We start from the raw sequence: 17295 nt of genomic DNA, 5'->3' as shown, positions 1-17295 counted from the left end.
TAAGGGCTCCGCGAGTTCACAACAAACTCCACAGAAACACCGTGAGGCGGCGCCGCGGAACTAGCTGAGGCGCCAGTCAACGCCACCGCCCCGCCACTTCCGCCCCTTAGAAGCCCGGCCCGCCCGGGATTGGACACTGGGGACAGTTGGCCACCGCGATTGGTCGAGGGCTGATAACGTCAGGGGGCGGGGCCGAGAACGTGAATTGAAGTAGCATGCCGCCGCTCGGCCGCCTGAGAGCGACGCTGTGGCTGAGTCGGACAATGAGCCTGGGCGTTTTGGAACCCCGGCCGCCGGGGAAGCGGTGGCTGGTGAGTAGAGTGGGGGTCGGCGGCCTAGGGGCTCCTGGGCCCTAACTAGCTCCTCTTCTGCCATTGTCTCCGGACAACATTCCCCAAATTCCTTGTCTCGGTTTTCTTATCTAGAAAATGGGTCCAATATTCTGACGGACCCTAAACTTCTGTGAACTCTGCTCGGACCGCTCAGTTCGCGGGGCCCTCAGCCTTCTGGAGTCTCCGGGGTTTCTGGGCCCCCTTCTTCGCGCCCCTTCCCCACTCTACCCTGCCCTCCATTTTCCTTTCTCTGGCTTGGGTCCTAGGGGGCGCTCTGAGGTGGAGGGTGGCGAGAAATGTCGGGCCTCAGTTTCCCTGGTGCCGCCCGCAGGTGGCCGGCCTGGGGAACCCTGGACTGCCCGGCACGCGGCACAGCGTGGGCTTGGCGGTGCTGGGGCAGCTGGCGCAGCGGCTCGGTGTGGCGGACGGCTGGGCGCGCGACCGGCGCTGCGCCGCCGACCTCGCCCTGGCCGCGCTCGGGGATGCCCAGCTGGTCCTGCTTCGGCCGCGGCGCCTCATGAACGCCAACGGGCGCAGCGTGGCCCGGGCGGGTGAGTTGAGGGCACCCGAGGAGGCCGGCCGGGAGGGCGCCGGGGCCAGAGACGGGGTTCTGGGCGGCGGCAGATCTGTTCACCTCCAGGTGCCTGTTGAGCTCCAATTGCTGCATAGGGTACTTGTAGGAATCTCAGCTTCTTTACAAGTGAAATGGGGTTAATTGCGGTCCCTCCTCATGAGAGCTGTGAATCGGGACCACCCCCCTGGGCTGATGGGCAGTAACCAGGGCCACTGTTGTCTGTGCCCAGCGGAGCTCTTTGGGCTGACTGCTGAGGAGGTCTACCTGGTGCACGATGAACTGGACAAGCCCCTGGGGAAACTGGCTCTGAAGCTTGGGGGAAGCTCCAGGTGAGGTCCTAAGCAGGTCAGGGGGGGCTAGGGAGGAGCCTCCCAGTTGGAGTAGGATACCAGTGCCCATCCCAGTCTCGGCAGGGAATAAGGGTGCTCTGACCCTGGCGGGGGCTGGGAGGGGTGAGGGGTGCTGATCCAGGGAAGCGCTAATTGCCCCTTCCATATCCCTTTGAAGGGGCCACAACGGAGTCCGTTCCTGCATTACCTGTCTCAACTCCAATGTGAGTCTGCCCCTGTGTCCTGCGCTGGGTCTGGTGGGCCAACAAGGGGCCCCCGACACTCCTTATCAAAGCTCTCTGGGCCCCTCTGACCCCCACAGGCAATGCCGAGGCTGCGGGTGGGCATCGGGCGCCCGACACACCCTGACACGGTGCAGGCCCACGTGCTAGGCTGTTTCTCCGCCGCTGAACAGGAGCTGCTGCCTCCATTGCTGGAGCGAGCTACCGACCTGCTCCTCGACCACATCCGTGAGCGAAGCCAGCGCCCCCCGTCGGGCCTTGCCATCAGTGGACACGTGTCTGCCTGACCACCATGCCCACGCACCCAGCCACATCCACAGAGGTGTCATGACAACTTGTGGTATCTACTTTTTATAGAACTCTTCTCTGGGCTGCCCCAGGCTGCCTGTGAATTAAAGAGGGGACTGTTGCCATGGTGGTCCACTTCTGGAATGGGGATTGGTCTTCTCTCTGTGTCTTACTTGGAAAGTAGAGAAACTTCAGGAAGACTAAACTTTTTGAACCTTTTTAGAGAACCAGAGGTGTGGATCTGTAAGATTAAAGATGCGCCTTGAAGCTGAGGCCTCCTCAGGGGATTCCCTCCTTTCCCCTGCCAGCGGAGGAGGGGCCAACAGGGTCCAGCATGCCCCCTTCCCAGGCGATGTGTGGACATGCCTTAGCCCACTGAGGCCTTGCCACACTTTTCTTTGGCCCATTTTACAGATGGAGAAATGCAGGCTTAGCGAGCTAGGCACAGCCCCCAGGCCTTAGAGCTGCAGTGTGGCAGAGCGGGATCTGTACTCTGGGTTGGCTGCTGTCTTGCCGTCCCTGGGACCCCTGGCACTCTCACCTCAGGGCAGCTGTGCACTTGGAAGGTTCCCACACGGGTGGTGTGTGAGAGCAGCCTGAGGTCCTCAGGGTTGGGTGGGATGTGGGCCCGTCGAGGCACCAGGCCCAGGTCCCCCGGCTGGTAGGGTGTGATGCTGGATAGCTGCTGGGGCAGAGACCCCATCCTGGGGGGCTGGGTGCTGGGCTGGCTGTGGAGAGGGCGCTGGCATCACCACCTCCATTTCATAGTTAAGGAGGCTGAGGGTCAGAGAGGCTTTGGGGAGCCAGGTTTCTGGTGGCCTAGGGTCAGCCGAGAAGAGCCCTTGGACAAGTTCCCACAGCTGCCTCCTCTGAAGTCATACAGGGTCACTCACTTACCTCTCCTTGGGTGGGCCATGGGGCTGGCTCTTCCGACGGGGACACACAGCCAGCTGGGGGCTAAGGACCAGGGCTGAGCTGAGCATGGTCAGCAGCTGCTGCAGCATCTCCTTGAGCTGTAGCTGGAACACTACATCAAAGTTGCCGCCCTCCTCATCGGATTGCATCTGCCGGTGGGGGTGGGCCCATGGGGATCAGGCCCAGAGTGGCCCCAACACCCACCTCTGGGAAACTCCAATCCCAGTGCCCGTTTTCTCCAAGTGTACCCTGGCTGTGATGGGATACCCATTCTGCAACTGGGAAGCCTGAGGCATGAGGTCTTTCAGGGCCTCAGAGAGGGACTCCAGCAATTTTGAGACCTTCAAGGGATCTTTGCTGGATCAGGAAAGGACAGACTTGCCGGGAGTCTCTCAGAGGAAAGGTGGGGCCTCTGGCCCTGGCCCAGCCCCTCCCGGTGTCTCCAAGCAGTGTCTGACATTGGCCCACTCCCCCCGCCCCTGACTTTTACCCACTTCCTGTCACCTGTAGAATGTCCTGTAGGAAGGAGGTGGCTTGGGCCAGGGCTGTCTCCAGACTTGCCCGAACCTTCTGCTCTTCGGTCAGCTCCCGCTGTAGCCTTTGTGCCTTAGCCTGCTGCCTCTCCAGCTGCAGGTTCAGCTGGTCTCTCTGACTCCTGGACCCAGGACCGGGATGAGTCAGCCCCCTCCCTGTGCTAGGCGGTTGATCTCTAGCCCACAGGGGCCCTCATCCAGCCCCGGGCTTTAGCCTGTTTGGCAAAGCCTCAAGACCCCTAGAGAAAGGGGAAGCCACTGGCCTATGTCATGTCATGTGGCCCAAAAGAGAGGGCCTCAACCCCCCTCCCCCCCACTTGCCGCCACTGCTCGCCCCTTTGTGGGCCCCACCTCAGTGCCTGGTGGTCGTGCTGTAGCTGCCCGAGGCTCTGCTCCAGTTGGCTCAGCCGGAGGCACAGCCGCTCGGCCTCCGCCCTGCCCTGCTGCTGCTCGCGGCACTTCTCGGTCAGCATGAGGATGACCTGCGGGTGCGGGCAGGTGGCCATGCCCTGGGCCCACCGTGGGCGCTCAGCCAGCCCTGCTCCCCCAGCTCCGGACTCAACCAGAGCTCACCCCTTTGTACAGAGAAGCCAGCCAAGGTCCTGGGGGCCCAGCACCGTGTCTGGTCAGAGCCCCCGGTTGCCCAGGGGTGGGTTCCGCTTCAGTTAGTTATAAGGGGCTTTAGATCAAATAAAACCAGAGGTGCACCCAGCACCCAGGAGCCCCCACAAAGGGCTGTGTCCCCTCACTGCTGCCTCCCTCATGACTTGGCTCCAGCCTGGGATCCAACCCTGCCAGGCTGTGTTTGCCCTGAAGCGGCACCCCTAGGGTTCCCTCCTGCTCTATGTGCCAAATGCCCCGTGACGAGGGCTTGGCGGGCACACCTTATGGTGGCCTCTGCTATGCCTGGCCATGACCTTCTGGGTGTTCTCCAACAGATCCAGCTGTTTGCATAGCTTGTCCTGGGTGTCCTTGAGCTGCTCATTCTCCTGCAGCAGCTGCATGCCTTGCTGGGATATCTTCGACAGCTGCAGGGTGACCGTATTGTTCTCCATGATGGCGCGCTTTGTCGTGTCCCACATCTGGTTAGTGGCCACTTTACGGAACTCGGTGGCCACCAAGTTCACACGCTGGATGATCTCCTTCCTCAGTCTAGTCAGTATGGGTGGGAAGGAGGGGGCATCAGGCAAGTGGGCACATGCACTGCCCTCCCATGTGGGGTTCCCCAGAAGGCTGAGGGCCACCACTATGCTCTATTTCCCAGGAGGAGCGGGGATTCAGGCAAGAGGCTTTTCACGGCAGACCCTTTGTACCTCTGGCATTTTGAACCATATCAGTATGTATTATTGTTACCTATTAAGTAAATATAATTTTTAAGTCACAAAAAGTGGCAAAAGGAAGTCCCAAGGATTTAGTAATGCCGGTGTAAGGGCTAGAGCTGGGAGCTTATCTATTTTCTCCTACCCTCTACAAATCACCAGCCAGGCTGGGGAGTCCGTGAGCTAATGCAGTCCCCGCAGTTAGAAGCGGAGGCTGTTGGAGACTTGAGGACTGAACTGTGCTTCACCCCAGCACCCAAACTGCCCACCTGTCCTTGTCCAGCACGGACTTCTTCTCTAGGTTGTACACGTAATCCTTGTATTCACTCTCCTGCTTCCGTAGCTGGTCCTCCAGCGACACGAACTTCTCTGTGAGCTCCTCTTTCTGCAGCCGGAACTCTTCCAGAGCTGCCAGCTTCCCCCCTGCCCCACCGCAGGGCACAGCCTGGTGAGGGGCCACCTCAGGAGGGCAGGACCCCGGCAGGGCAGCGATGGCCTTGAACATGCCCCTCCCTCCCCGCTTCCTCCACGTCCTCTTGCCCTCCCTATGCTTCCCAATCCAGTGGGGCCAGACCCTTGTCCCTACAACATGCCATGCCCAGTGCTACCCACGTTCACGGCCTTCATCTGGAACACGCCCCCCCCGCCACTAATCTTACGAAGCCTCATTCAGTTTCTACCTCCTCGGGAAAACCTTCCTTGACTTCTGTTTTCTGGAAAGTGACAGTGACAACAGCCACTGAACACGAACACCTTCTCTGGGCCAGGCACTAATGCTGTCCTTAATCCTCAAAACAATGCTTGCCAGCTAGGTGACCGTGGGCAAGACACTTCATCTTCTTGAGGTGCTTCCTTACCTACAAACCGGGTGATAGTATTTCCTGCCTTGGGCGATGACTGGGACAATTAGAGAAGATAATGTGTGGGAAGAAGCAGCACATAGCTGCTGTTACCCAAGGTAGGCGTATTATACCCATTTCCCAGATGAGAAAACTGAAGGTCAAAGAGAAGTGCTTGCCCAAGGCCAGAAAGTCAATGGCAGAGCTGGGATTAGAGCCCCAAGAGCAAGAGCATAGGGTTCCCTCTCCCGTGTGTGTGCCCCCAGATGCACCTGCCAGTCCCCGCCCCCCTCACCAAGGATGATGTTCTCTGTGGTGAGCTGGTCTTTGGTCTCCTGGAACTCGTGGCGCACCTGGGCTAGCTGTGCCTCAAAGGCGTCCTTCTCCATCTCCTTGGCTAGCTGCAGGCTTTGGAGCTGCTCATTGAGGTCCGTGATCTCATCCACGCGCTGGTTGAGCGTGCGCTTGAGGAAGGCCACGATCTCCTTCTTATTGTTGGCCAGCTGCTCAAACTCCTGGCGGAACAGCTTCTCCTGAACGGCCAGCTCATCCCACTTCCGCTGGTACCTGGGGTGGGGGTGGGGCAGAGGTCCAGGGGAGTGGGCAAACCAGGTCTCCACGCAGCTAGGCCCGTTCCCCTGGACCCTCCCACGGAGGGGCATTCGGGGTTCCTCACATGGGAATCCAGCCTCATGTCCCACTGTGCGCCCTGATCTGCACTAACGACCACAACCAACAGCTGTGCTCGGTGCTTTACATCCATTACCTCACCAGAATGTAAGCTCCATCAGACCAGCGCCTTCGGTATATTCACAGCTATGTCCCCAACACCTAGGATGGTGTCTGGTATATACTAGGTGCACGGTGTGTGTATGTTGAATCCATGCGTGAGTGAGTACTGTGATAATTACACCCATTTTACAGATGAGGAAATGTAGGCTCAGAGGGATGAAGAAACTCCTAGTTAGTAAGTGGCGAAATCAGATTTTGAACCCCAGTCAGTCCGTCTGACCCCAAATTCGAGGCTCTTAACCACAGTGTTTACTGCTGCAGTCGGCCAGCTCTGCACCCCCCAACACCCCCAACACGTCCATGCTTTGCAATCCCAAACCTTTGAACCTGCTGTCTTCCTTACCCTGGTTCACTGAGTGAATCCTGGTGAGCCTCCTCAGTGGAGCCTTCTTGGACCTAAGCCACATTTGTGACGCTCTTTTTGGTGCCCTCCTGTAAGTGGGCCCTTGTTCCAACGGGCAGTCAAGACCTGATGTCATCTCTGTCTTCACTTGACAGACCCCTGACCTCCTCCACCTCTGTACTGGGGCCTGACAGAGGGGCTCGGCAAACAGTAAGCACCTAATAACTGTCTCCCAAATGCATTATCCCCAAATACATTCCATCTGGTGTCTCAGCTTGAGGGGAACTTGCGAATTTTTAAGAGTATCATATAATTGATTTACTGGTTTCTAGTGGAATAATTTGTAGAAGTTCTTTGGAAAGATGTTTTACTTCATTATTTACTCAACCAACATCTTTTGAAGGGCTACTGTATACAGTGCATTGGGTGGTACAGAGCTGAATGACCTGCTTTGTGGAGTGAGGAAGCAGCTTGGTGTAGGAAGGTCAGAAGGGCCAGGGCTCCCATCCTGGCACCTTCTCCTGGGAGTGACTTCCCTCCCTGAGTCTCAGTCTCTCCATCTGTACAATGGGGATGATGTCAGGACCTCTCATGGGACTGTTTCAAGGATGCAGTGAGCGCCAGCACAGGACCCACCTGGCGCATGTGAAGGACTCAACATTGGCTGTGAGTATCTGTAACATCATCTGGGGAAGAACTGCTGCCTAATGGTCACTAAAGGGGGTTGTCTTTTAAGGGTCACCATGAGACTAGGCTGGTGCATCATATCTGGGAGGAAACTAGCTTTAAAATAAGAAAAATGGGCAAGTGTGCTTGTCTCAGAAGTTAGAGACCCCTCCCACACACACTACCATCTATCCACACAGTCACGGGGAGACAACCCTCCTCCTTCACATTTGGGGAGACGGGCCCAGCGTGGAAAAACACCTGGGCTTGGCAGGTGGGTAAGTCAGTGGGGCACGTAGCACAGGGAATCAGCACAGGCACCATGGGAGTTGGAGGGGTGGTGGAAGAAAGGACACAGGATCCACCCACCTGCCAGGGGGCTGCCATTTTCAATTCATCCCACTGACTGAACTCTGTCCTTTTATAAAGCACATAATCCCACGGGGCAGGAGTGAGGCAGGGGGAGTGGTATTTGCCTGGGGTAGGGTTGCCACTTAGGTTAGGACCCCAGGACTCTGGGAGCCTGGATAGGGTGGGGTCAAATTGTGAAGCCTCTCAATGTTACTTAGGAGAAAACAGGCTGGGGGTGGGGTCTAGACATCCCCTGAGAAGCCAAACACAGGCCTAGGACCCCCTGAGTGAGCCTGCCCCTTGGTCAGCTATGAGCAGGGCTTCTGACCCAGCAGCACCAGCCTCCCTGACCCTCCACCCACCGGGCCAGCCTGTCCTCCAGGTCTCGGATCTGGATGTGGTAGAATTCTCGGATCTCCTCGCCTAAAGTCATTTCCATGGGCTTGTTGGCCGTGCTGGCATCCTTCTTGCCACCTTTCTTCTTCTTGACCTCGGGCTCCTTGGCCCCCTGGGTTGCCTTCTTTTTGGGAGCCATGGCTGGTGGCAACCACTGCTCCAGGGCCCCTTTAAGAAGCCAGGTGGTTGCTAAGGAAGTTGGTCCCATACATAGCAACAAACTGAGGGAGTGAGGCAGAGCTTAAAGGGATCCTGCCCTCTTCCTGGCCAGGCTGGGCACTAGCAACCGGCCTTCCCCTCCAAGGCCAAGCACCACAGACACCCTAGGCCGGGGTGTCCCAGGCCATGACATCTCAAAGATCGGGATGCCAGGTTCTTGGGGCACTTTTTTGGGCTCTGGGGAGACCTCGCCGTCCCCCAGGTGGAAATGTTACAATGGGTGAGCCTTAGAAACCACCACCCTGCCAATCAGAGAAGGGGTACTTTCCCAGAGCCCCCCAGAACCAGAAGAAGCCAGTCCCCAGGCCAGTGAGCCTCTGCCCTGAGCCCTCTGAGACCAGCTTGTTAATTCTTTGGTGATATAGCTACGTAGCAAATCATTTTCTCACTTCACTCAAAGCATGGTGGGGAGGCAGTGTGCTAAGAGATGCTCTATATCAAAGGCTCCTAAGCTGGAGTCCCAGGACGTCCCTGTCCACAGAGACGGGGTCCGTTTTCCACAAGGCTTGGTGGAAGTGGTCCATCTGCCCTGTGCTGACCCAGGCAAACAAAGGCCCACTGTAGGCTTTGGCCTGGGATGGCAGCATCCTGGGGGGCCGGAGGGGATGATAGGTGGTAGGTGTCCAGCTGGCAGATGCCCTGGCTTGCAGCTGTGAACCCCACCTAGGCACCGGCCCCACCAGGCTCCATCTCCCGTCCCTCATCTCCAGCCAGCTGTGCCTGTACATCTGCTGTCCACCCAGTACTTATAAGAGCCCAGGCACTCCCTGGGACCGTGGCCGGGTGCCTTTCATCCCCGTAGTCTAGGGCTCAGCACGTAGCAAGAGATGGCTGCAGCTCTACCCTGAAAGTCTGATAGCCGGACAAGGGGAAGCTCAGTATTACTTCAGCATTTGGGGTTGTTAACAGTGGGATCCTTGCGATGGATGCAGGGGGACAGGGAGGGGCCCGAAACACAGGCCCGTGGGTGTTTACTCGTGGCAGGGAGGCAGGTTAAAGCAGTGGTTGGTTAAGAGTGGGCTCAAGTTTAGCCAGTCTCTCCTATCCAGTGTGACCTCGGGCCAGCAGCCTGACCTCTCTGAGCTGTAAAATGGGGAGACCATGCTGTGGACTGAGTGTGACCTCATACGTAAAGTGCACAGTGCAGGGATACGGTCCAGGGGTGCAGGAAGTGCTTAGTAGGTGGCAGCCAATGTTGCCATTAGCAGAGCAGGGAGGTGAGGCCCCAGCCTGTTCCGCCTTAGGCAGCCTCTGGGATTTCCAGCATCCTAATACCCCCAGGCTGTGGCGGTCTGTTTGGCCTAGGGTATCTGTTCCCTGCAGCCCGAGGCAGCTCTGGGAGGGCGGAAACGACTGGCAGAGGGGAGAGGCCCTCACAATTGCACACAGGCATCAGCCTTTGCACAGACACGACCGTGCAGGGAGCGCCGCCTGCCCGAACTGCAGACAGGGTGACAATAAGGCTCCAGAGAGAGAGAGATGCCTGGCCTAGTGCCTGAGAGTCAGGGCCAGCACAGGGCTGCCCCCCCAGCCCAAGGCAATGCCCCCTACTCCCGCTGGACGCTGCTCCCTCCCCAACCCCCTGTGGGGGCAGGAGCCCAGCCCAGGCAAAGGATCACCACGGTGAAGGGTCATTCATAACAAGCCTCTTACTCAGTGCCTGAGTTTATGCTAATGAGGGTACTGTGGGTGGGAGACAGCTTCAGGATGGGGAAGAAGGATGCCCTTCTTCACCGTGGTGGTGAAGGGGAGAAGCTGCCCTTCTCCCTCCTTTACCTGAGGCCCATCTCAGGGGGGAGCTCTGAATCCCCAGCCTCATGGGAGAGCATGGCCAGCAGCCCCTCAGTGTGCCTGGAGCCCACAGAAAGGGTCAGCTCTGGGGCCTGTACGTCCTCCTTTGTTAGCACCTGGCGGGCATGGCCAGGCTTATAAATGCAGCTGCAGTCCCGTGGCAAGAGTGACCCGCTGGACTTCCAGGTGCTGGGGTGGGGACGGAGAGAGCTGCAGGTCAGAGGATGTCCCTTTCCGAGGTTTGCTTGAAGATCCTCTCCAGAGCTCCCCTATTCTGGGGCCACAGGCCATCACCTACCCCGGGAACACCTTTTCATGGCTGTTTCGTGAACTGCCTTCTGTGTCCTGCTTTGGGGGTGGGTAGTGCTGAGCCTGGAGCTGCCGGACCACGAAGTCCAGCAGCTGGGAGTTGTGATAGCGCGCAGACTGCAGCAGTGGCCTGGGCAGAGGCCGCGGGGCTGGGGCACTGCCACCTCTGGGAGACTCGGGAAGGCAGGAAGCCTAGGCCCCAGGGAGAGAGGGAGGCTAGGCGGCATTCAACATGCCTGAAGCCTTGCCCACCTCTCTGGGGCTCACGGCATGACAGCGATCTGTTCATTCTGGGTGTGAGATATAATACTACCCCCCTCACTAGTGTGAGCACATGAGGACCCGACCTGTCTTGTTTGTGGCTGCATCCCCAGAGCCTAGGATGAAAGGTGGCACACAGTAAACTTCTGCTGACGAAGACTGCATGGGGAGGGAATTCTGGAATGGTCTAGTAAGGAACTCGATGGACCTTCTCCTAGCAAAACAATTTAATTCATGAAGATTATTTTTAAAATTTTTTTATTGTTTTATTTTATTTTAAAGATTATTTATTGAGAGAGAGAGCGAGCGCACGAGTGCATGAACAGGGGGGAGGAGCAGAGGGAGAGGGAGAAGCAGGGAGCCCGACTCAACTCGGGGCTCAATCCCAGGACCCCGAGATCAGGAAACGAGCCAAAGGCAGACGCTCAATCAACTGAGCTACCCAGGTGCCCCAAGATTATTGTTACTATTATTTTAAGATTTTATTTATTTATTTGAGAGAGAGAGAGCAGCAGCAGAGGGGAGGGGGGAGGGGGGAGGGGAAAGGGGCAGCGGGAGAGGGAGAAGCAGACTCCCTGCTGAGCAGGGAGCCCCAGTTGGGGGCTCGATCCCAGCACCCTGGGATCATGACCCGAGCTGAAGGCAGACGCTTAACCAACTGAGCCACCCAGGCGCACCACGATTACTATATTTTTTAAAGAATCATTTAAAGCGTCTGTTAATTGTTTTAAAAGCATAGAGTAAATGGAGAAACATTCATTCAGGAAAATCTACTAAATCCCTGCAAGAATGAGTGTGGTATTTGAGCAATGACCCACCCCCTTATATACTGAGGCTTAATAAAAAATATATATTTGCTCTTTGCCCCTGGTTTTTGGCAGAGGACCTAAAACCCTCAGAACATCCTAAATGAAAGGAGTATCTTTTGTTATTCATAACAAGCCTCTTACGCAGTGCCTGAGTTTATGCTAATGAGGGTACTGTGGGTGGGAGACAGCTTCAGGATGGGGCTAGTCACCAGAAAGACCAAGCGCGTAATTAGACGGTTAGAACTTTCTGCAGACCCCACCCCTGCGCCGCCCCCCCCCCCCCCCCCCCCCCCCCCCCCACCCCCGGGAGGAAAGAGGGTCTGGATATTGAGTTCAATCGCCAGCGGTCAAGGATTGAATCAACTCTGCCTATGTAATGGAATCTCCATAAAAACTCCTAAACCACAGGGTTTGGGGAGCTTCTGGGTTGGTGAACCTATGAAGGTGCTTGGGAGGGTGGTATGCCTGGAGGAGGCAGCGAAGTTCTGGGCCAGCCCCACCCCTTGCCCTGTGCATCTCTTAAATTTGGCTGTTCCTGAGTTGTATCCTTTATAATAAAACAGTAAGTAGGGTGCTTTTCTGAATCTGTAAGTTGTTCTATGAATTATCAAACCTGAGGAGGGGTCTTGGGAACTCTTGAATTTGTACTCAGCTGGGCAGAAGTATGGGTAGCCCCGATACCGCATTGATGGCTGGCATCTGAAGTGCGGGCAGTTTTGTGGGACTGAGCCCTTGACCTGTGGGGTCTGCACTGAGTAGTGTTAGAAATGAACCACTGCACACCCAGTTGGTGTTGGAGACTTGAAGAGATGGTATAGAAAAGTGCCATTTGGTGTCAGAAGAAAACATGTCCGCTCCCCATCCCCCGTTCTGTGTTACAGACGTTTAAGCTGGGGTGCACTGTTCTGAGCAGGTGTGGCCAAGATGAAGGGGGCTCCCTTACCCTCCAGCTCCTAGTCTGGGGCCACAGCTCCATCCGGGGAGGGGTAGGCTGCTGGCCTTCCTCATCCTCCCCCTCCAGTCCTACGTTGCAGAATCTCTGTTCCAATCAGGTACAGCAGAGAGACTTCCCACACAGGCCCACCGGCAAGGTGGAAGCTCGGTGAAAGGCGTCGGGCTGAGAATACTTGGCCCTTGACGGCCCCCACCTCGGGTAGCTCATAGGGTGGGGGTTCCACACCAGGGGGGCAAGCTCAGGAGACCAGGGCCTGCCACCCCGTAGTGCTCACTGGTAGAGCACTGTCACTCCAGGAAAAGTAGGTCTGGCTCCCAGCTTGGGGGCAGTGGTTCATGGGTTCTGCTCTGGGGAGAGACAGGCTGTACGGACAAAGAGCTCCACAGTTCTGCCTGAGGGAGCTGGCTTCATTTGGATCAGAGCTTTGAAAACTCCATGTCTAAGAGCATCGTCAAAACCAATGGAGATCTTGGTAGACAGAAATTAAGAGGACTGGCTTAAGCCAAGAACCATTTGTTGAGCTCCTGGTTCCCTGGGTTCTTCTGGATAGGCCGGGCCTGCCTGATCCTGGCCGGGCCCATCCTATGCCTCTCAACGAGCTGGTCACCCGTGTGCCTGGTGTGGCTAGCTGTTTGCAGGGGCAAGGGAGGGACTGCCTCCTGTCACCAAGCAGACTGGTCCGGCTTGCTAATATGGCAGTCGGAGAGTCATGAGGGTCTAAGAATAGGAGTGGTGACACCTGCTGAGGTCTAGGCTTGGGTGAGTCCAAGCCCATTCCGGCCACATTCCAGCAGTCAAAGCAGGTCACAGGCAGCCCAGAGGAAAGGCAAGGAGATGCAGAGCATGGTGGCCACTTTCACAATCGACCCCAATCTTTGCTTTCAGCTCCGCAAAGAATTTCTTCAAGTTTCGTTCTGCGATTTGGTGTAGTTTTAAAATATGACTTGACAAAAGCATGGTATCTTGGCTCTGGAGTGACGGGCCACTCAGATCCTGATGATAAACCATTTGAACAGGCTCCTTGCTACCAAAGAAGTGGCTTACTCAGCATTGTGAAGAGACGTTTTCAGCCTTGTGTCCCTCACATTTCCGTGCGGAAATGCAGTCTCAGTGCCTCCTCTGGCATGCTGAAGAACCTCCAGGACCAGCGCTTGAACTTGACTGCGGTCACCAGTTCTCTTCCTTCCAGCACTGCATGGAGATCAGGAGGCACTGCCAACTGGGGGCACAGGCGAGGAGCCGGGCATTCACGGAGCTGGGCTCTTTCCACACTGGCCCCGGGGGCCCTTGGCTCACAAAGAAAGCATCAACCAACCAGAAAACCACTTCTGAGCGTGGGCGCATCTTAGCCCGTTTGGGCCGCTATAACAAAATGGCAGACCGAGTGGCCTATAACAACAGAAATTTCTTTCTCACAGTTCTGGAGGCTGGAAGTCTGAGATCGGGGCCAGCAGAGTCAGGCAAGGGCCCTCTTCCTGTTGCAGACTTACTGTTGTGTCCTCACAAATTAGAAGGGGCTGGGAGTTCTGTGAGGTCTCTCTTCTGAAGAGCACTAATCCCATTCATGAAAGCAGAGCCTCCAAAGGTCCCACCTCATACCATTAACCTTGAGCATTAGGTTTTCAGCATATGAGTTTTGGGCGGGGGGGACACAAACATTCAATCCGTAGTGGATTTTTAAAAATTTATCTTTATTTAAAATTGTGGTAAAATGCATATAAAATTTACCATCTTAACCATTTTTTTTAAAGATTTTATTTATTTATTTGAGAGAGAGAGACAGAGAGAGAGAGAGCACATGAGAGGGGGGAGGGTCAGAGGGAGAAGCAGGCTCCTCGCTGAGCAGGGAGCCCAATGTGGGACTCGATCCCGGGACTCCGGGATCATGACCTGAGCCGAAGGCAGTCGCTTAACCGACTGAGCCACCCAGGCGCCCAATAAATAAAATGTTTTTTTAAAAAATGGTTAAGATGGGGCGCCTGGGTGGCTCAGTTGGTTAAGCGACTGCCTTCGGCTCAGGTCATGATCCTGGAGTCCCGGGATCGAGTCCCACGTCGGGCTCCCTGCTCAGCGAGGAGCCTGCTTCTCCCTCTGACCCTATGCCCTCTCATGCTGTTTCTCTCTCTCTCTCTCTCAAATAAATAAATAAATAAATAAAATCTTTAAAAAAAAATAAAAAAACATTTTATTTATTTGTCAGAGAGAGAGAGAGAGCACAAGCAGGGGGAGCGGCGGGCAGAGGGAGAGGGAGAATCAGGCTTCCGGCTGAGCAAGGAGCCCGATGCAGGGCTCGATCCCTGGACCCTGGGATCATGATCTGAGCCGAAGGCAGACGCTTAATGGCTGAGCCCAGGCACCCCCATCTTAAGGGTACAGTGGTATTAGTACATTCCCATCGTCGTGCAACCACCACCATCCATCTCCAGAACTCTCTCGCCTTGCAAAATGGAAACTCTACCCATTAAACACTAACGACCCACTCCCTTCTCCTGAGCCATTGGTGATCACCATTCTCCTTCCTGTCTCTGTGAATTTGACTACTCCATGTACCTCATCTAAGTGGAATCATACAGTATTTGTCATTGTGTGATGGGCTTATTTCACGTAGCCTAATGTCCTTAAGGTTCATTCATGTTGTAGCCCGTGTCCTTTTTATGGCCGAATAATATTCCATTGTGTGTCTATGGTACATTTTGTTTATCCATCCATCCGTCAACAGACACCTGGGTTACTTCCAGCATTTGGCTATTGTGAAGAATGCTGCTATGAACATTATACAAGTATCTCTTAGAGACCCTGCTTTCACCTCTTTTGGGTATATGCACAGAAGTGGGACTGCTAGGTCATACATGTGATACTGTGATTCATAATAAGAGATACATATTTGGTCTTCATCTCTGTTTTTGGCACAGAGCTCCTAAAACCCTTGTAATTTCCTAAGTGATAAGTGTGATAAAGGTGTCTCGATATGCATAACAAACTTCTTTCAACCACACCTAAGTTTATGTTAATGAGGTGACTTTTGGAAAGCGCCTAAGGATGGGGCCTGGTTTCCAGAGGAACCAACCTTGTGACTGGAGGGTTGGAACTTTCAGTCCCACCTCCTGACTGCCAGGGATGGGGGGGAGGGGCTGGAGGAAGAATTAATCGCCAATGGCCAATGATTTAATCAACCATGCCTATGTAATAAAGGCTCCATAAAAAAAAAAAAAAAAACAAAAAGACTAGGTTTAGAGAGCTTCTGGGCTGACGAACCAGAAGCCATCCATGGGTCCCTGTGCTAGGTGCCAAACTCCTTGGTGACAGAAGCTCTTTTGTTTGGGACCTTGCCCTATGTATTTCTTCATCTGGCTGTTGATTTATATCCTTTAATATCCTTCGTAATAAACCAGTAATCCAGTGAGTAAACTGGTTTCCTGAGTTCTGCAAGCAGCTCTAGTAAATTAATTGAACCCAAGGAGGGGGTTGTGGGAACCACTGATTTACAGCCAGTGGGTCAGGAGAGTAACACCCTGGACCTGTGATTGGTGGCTGACGTCGGGGGCAGGGCAGTCTTATGGGACTGAGCTCTTAACCTGTGGGATCTGATCTCTGGGTAGACGGTGTCAGATGGGAGCTGAATTGTGGGACATCCAGATGGTGTTGGAGAATTGCTTGATGCGGGGAAAACGCCCACACACTGGAATTGGGGACAGAATCAGAGTATGTTGACTCTTAATTTTTTGAGGAATCTCCAGCCTGTTTTCCACAGCACTTGTACCATTTCAAATTCCCACTAACAGTGCAGGAGGGTTCCAATTTCTCCATGGCCAGAACTTGTTTTCTGTTTGTTTGTTGTTTATTTTGATAGTAGCCATTCTGACAAGCATGAGTCGGTATCTCGTAGTTTTGATTTACATTTCCCTCATAATTAGTGAAGTAGAGCATCCTTCTAGGTACTTATTGGCCATTTGTATATTTCCTTTGGAGAAACGTCTATTCAGGTCCTTTGCTCATTTTTGATTGTTGTTAAGTTGCAGGAGTTCTTTATATATTCTGGATATTGACTCCTTATCAGATATATGATTTGTAAATTTTTTTTACCTATTCTCTGGGCTGCCTCTTCACTCTATTGATTGTGTCCTTTGATAATCATACAGAAATTTTAAATTTGGATGTGGTTTAAACTATTTTTCCTTTTGTTGCCTGTGCTTTTGGTGTCGTCTGAGCATGGGATTTTAATGAAGAGAACAAGCCTTCTCCGAGCCCTCTGCCTTGGCAGAGGGAGCCCTCCTGCCAAGAGGGGACTCAAACTCTGCTCATCACTGGGTTTTTTTTTTTTTTAAGATTTTATTTATTTATTTGACAGAGAGAGACAGTGAGAGCAGGAACACAAGCAGGGAGAGTGGGAGAGGGAGAAGCAGGCTTCCCGTCGAGCAGAGAGCCTGACGCAGGGCTCAGTCCCAGGACCCTGGGATCATGACCTGAGCCAGAGGCAGATGCTTAAGGACTGAGCCACCCAGGTGCCCCTGCTCATCACTGTTTGATCCAATTGCAAAGGGAAGCATGTGTGTTGACAACTGGTCCTCCAAATCGTTTTTCACTCTCTAAATGACTGTTTCCACCAGGCAAATTGTCATTTGTTCAAAGGATGCTGGAGGTCAGCAGCGGCTGGTTTTTCACAAGCTTCTTGGCAACATTACCTCCGATGCTACTTTTTACTCTAAGGAGTAGAACTCTGATTGCTGTCTCTATAGTTTGGGTTTCTTCCCTGCCTTTAGCGATGGAATGACTTGGTTTCATCCTAGAATATACTCTTTTGTAACTGGTATGAGGAAAGTTGCTTGGCTTATGGACGAGGTCACTGTGCCCATGTACTTACTCTCTGACAGTGTTCCTTCATAACAGGTAATGCATGGGGAACCGGGAGGTGTAGCTTGCTGTCCTGGAAAATCCAATTTTTATTGTTCTATGTCTTATTTCCACTTTTTTTATTTTGTAGAACTCTGATTTTTTTTTTTAAAATAACCTTTATAAAAAAAAAGGTTATTTT

At 54.2% G+C, this 17295-nt stretch overlaps 2 protein-coding genes across 4 annotated transcripts; one reads left to right on the top strand and one right to left on the bottom strand.

Annotated features, from left to right (window-relative positions):
• The first annotated feature begins 208 nt into the window (after positions 1-208).
• On the top strand, positions 209-1984 carry PTRH1 (peptidyl-tRNA hydrolase 1 homolog). 3 transcript variants are annotated; one of them, XM_021691426.2, is made up of 5 exons: positions 209-311; positions 664-883; positions 1136-1235; positions 1414-1459; positions 1651-1984. In XM_021691426.2, the coding sequence occupies exons 1-5, from the start codon at positions 216-218 to the stop codon at positions 1762-1764; spliced, it is 576 nt and encodes a 191-aa protein (XP_021547101.1). In that variant the 5' UTR covers positions 209-215; the 3' UTR covers positions 1765-1984. The 3 variants fall into 3 exon arrangements, with proteins under 3 accessions (XP_021547101.1, XP_021547100.1, XP_044776515.1); XM_021691425.1 differs by having other exon boundaries at positions 1558-1984; XM_044920580.1 differs by lacking the exon at positions 1414-1459 and having other exon boundaries at positions 1558-1715.
• On the bottom strand, positions 1935-8058 carry CFAP157 (cilia and flagella associated protein 157). Its single transcript, XM_021691424.1, has 9 exons — positions 7886-8058; positions 5667-5938; positions 4802-4955; positions 4098-4365; positions 3565-3695; positions 3185-3335; positions 2663-2829; positions 2307-2493; positions 1935-2006 (listed from the first exon to the last, which is right to left on the bottom strand). The coding sequence occupies exons 1-9, from the start codon at positions 8056-8058 to the stop codon at positions 1935-1937; spliced, it is 1575 nt and encodes a 524-aa protein (XP_021547099.1).
• Between the last annotated feature and the right edge of the window lie 9237 nt (positions 8059-17295).

Source organism: Neomonachus schauinslandi, chromosome 13 (assembly GCF_002201575.2).
Source record: "Neomonachus schauinslandi chromosome 13, ASM220157v2, whole genome shotgun sequence".
NCBI lineage: Eukaryota > Metazoa > Chordata > Mammalia > Carnivora > Phocidae > Neomonachus > Neomonachus schauinslandi.
The sequence above is the reverse complement of the archived record's forward strand: the minus strand, read 5'-3'. Positions and strand labels throughout refer to the sequence as shown.

What these genes read in the sequence shown, in the direction of transcription:
- PTRH1 (XM_021691425.1), top strand. Translation starts at nt 216, where the DNA reads ATGCCGCCGCTCGGCCGCCTGAGAGCGACGCTGTGGCTGAGTCGGACA. An exon ending in CGCCGGGGAAGCGGTGGCTG is followed by an intron (nt 312 to 663) that starts GTGAGTAGAGTG and finishes TGCCGCCCGCAG; the next exon opens with GTGGCCGGCCTGGGGAACCC. An exon ending in AAGCTTGGGGGAAGCTCCAG is followed by an intron (nt 1,236 to 1,413) that starts GTGAGGTCCTAA and finishes ATCCCTTTGAAG; the next exon opens with GGGCCACAACGGAGTCCGTT.
- CFAP157 (XM_021691424.1), bottom strand. Translation starts at nt 8,058, where the DNA reads ATGGCTCCCAAAAAGAAGGCAACCCAGGGGGCCAAGGAGCCCGAGGTC. An exon ending in CTGGAGGACAGGCTGGCCCG is followed by an intron (nt 5,939 to 7,885) that starts GTGGGTGGAGGG and finishes CCCCCACCCCAG; the next exon opens with GTACCAGCGGAAGTGGGATG. An exon ending in CACAGAGAACATCATCCTTG is followed by an intron (nt 4,956 to 5,666) that starts GTGAGGGGGGCG and finishes GCGGTGGGGCAG; the next exon opens with GGGGGAAGCTGGCAGCTCTG.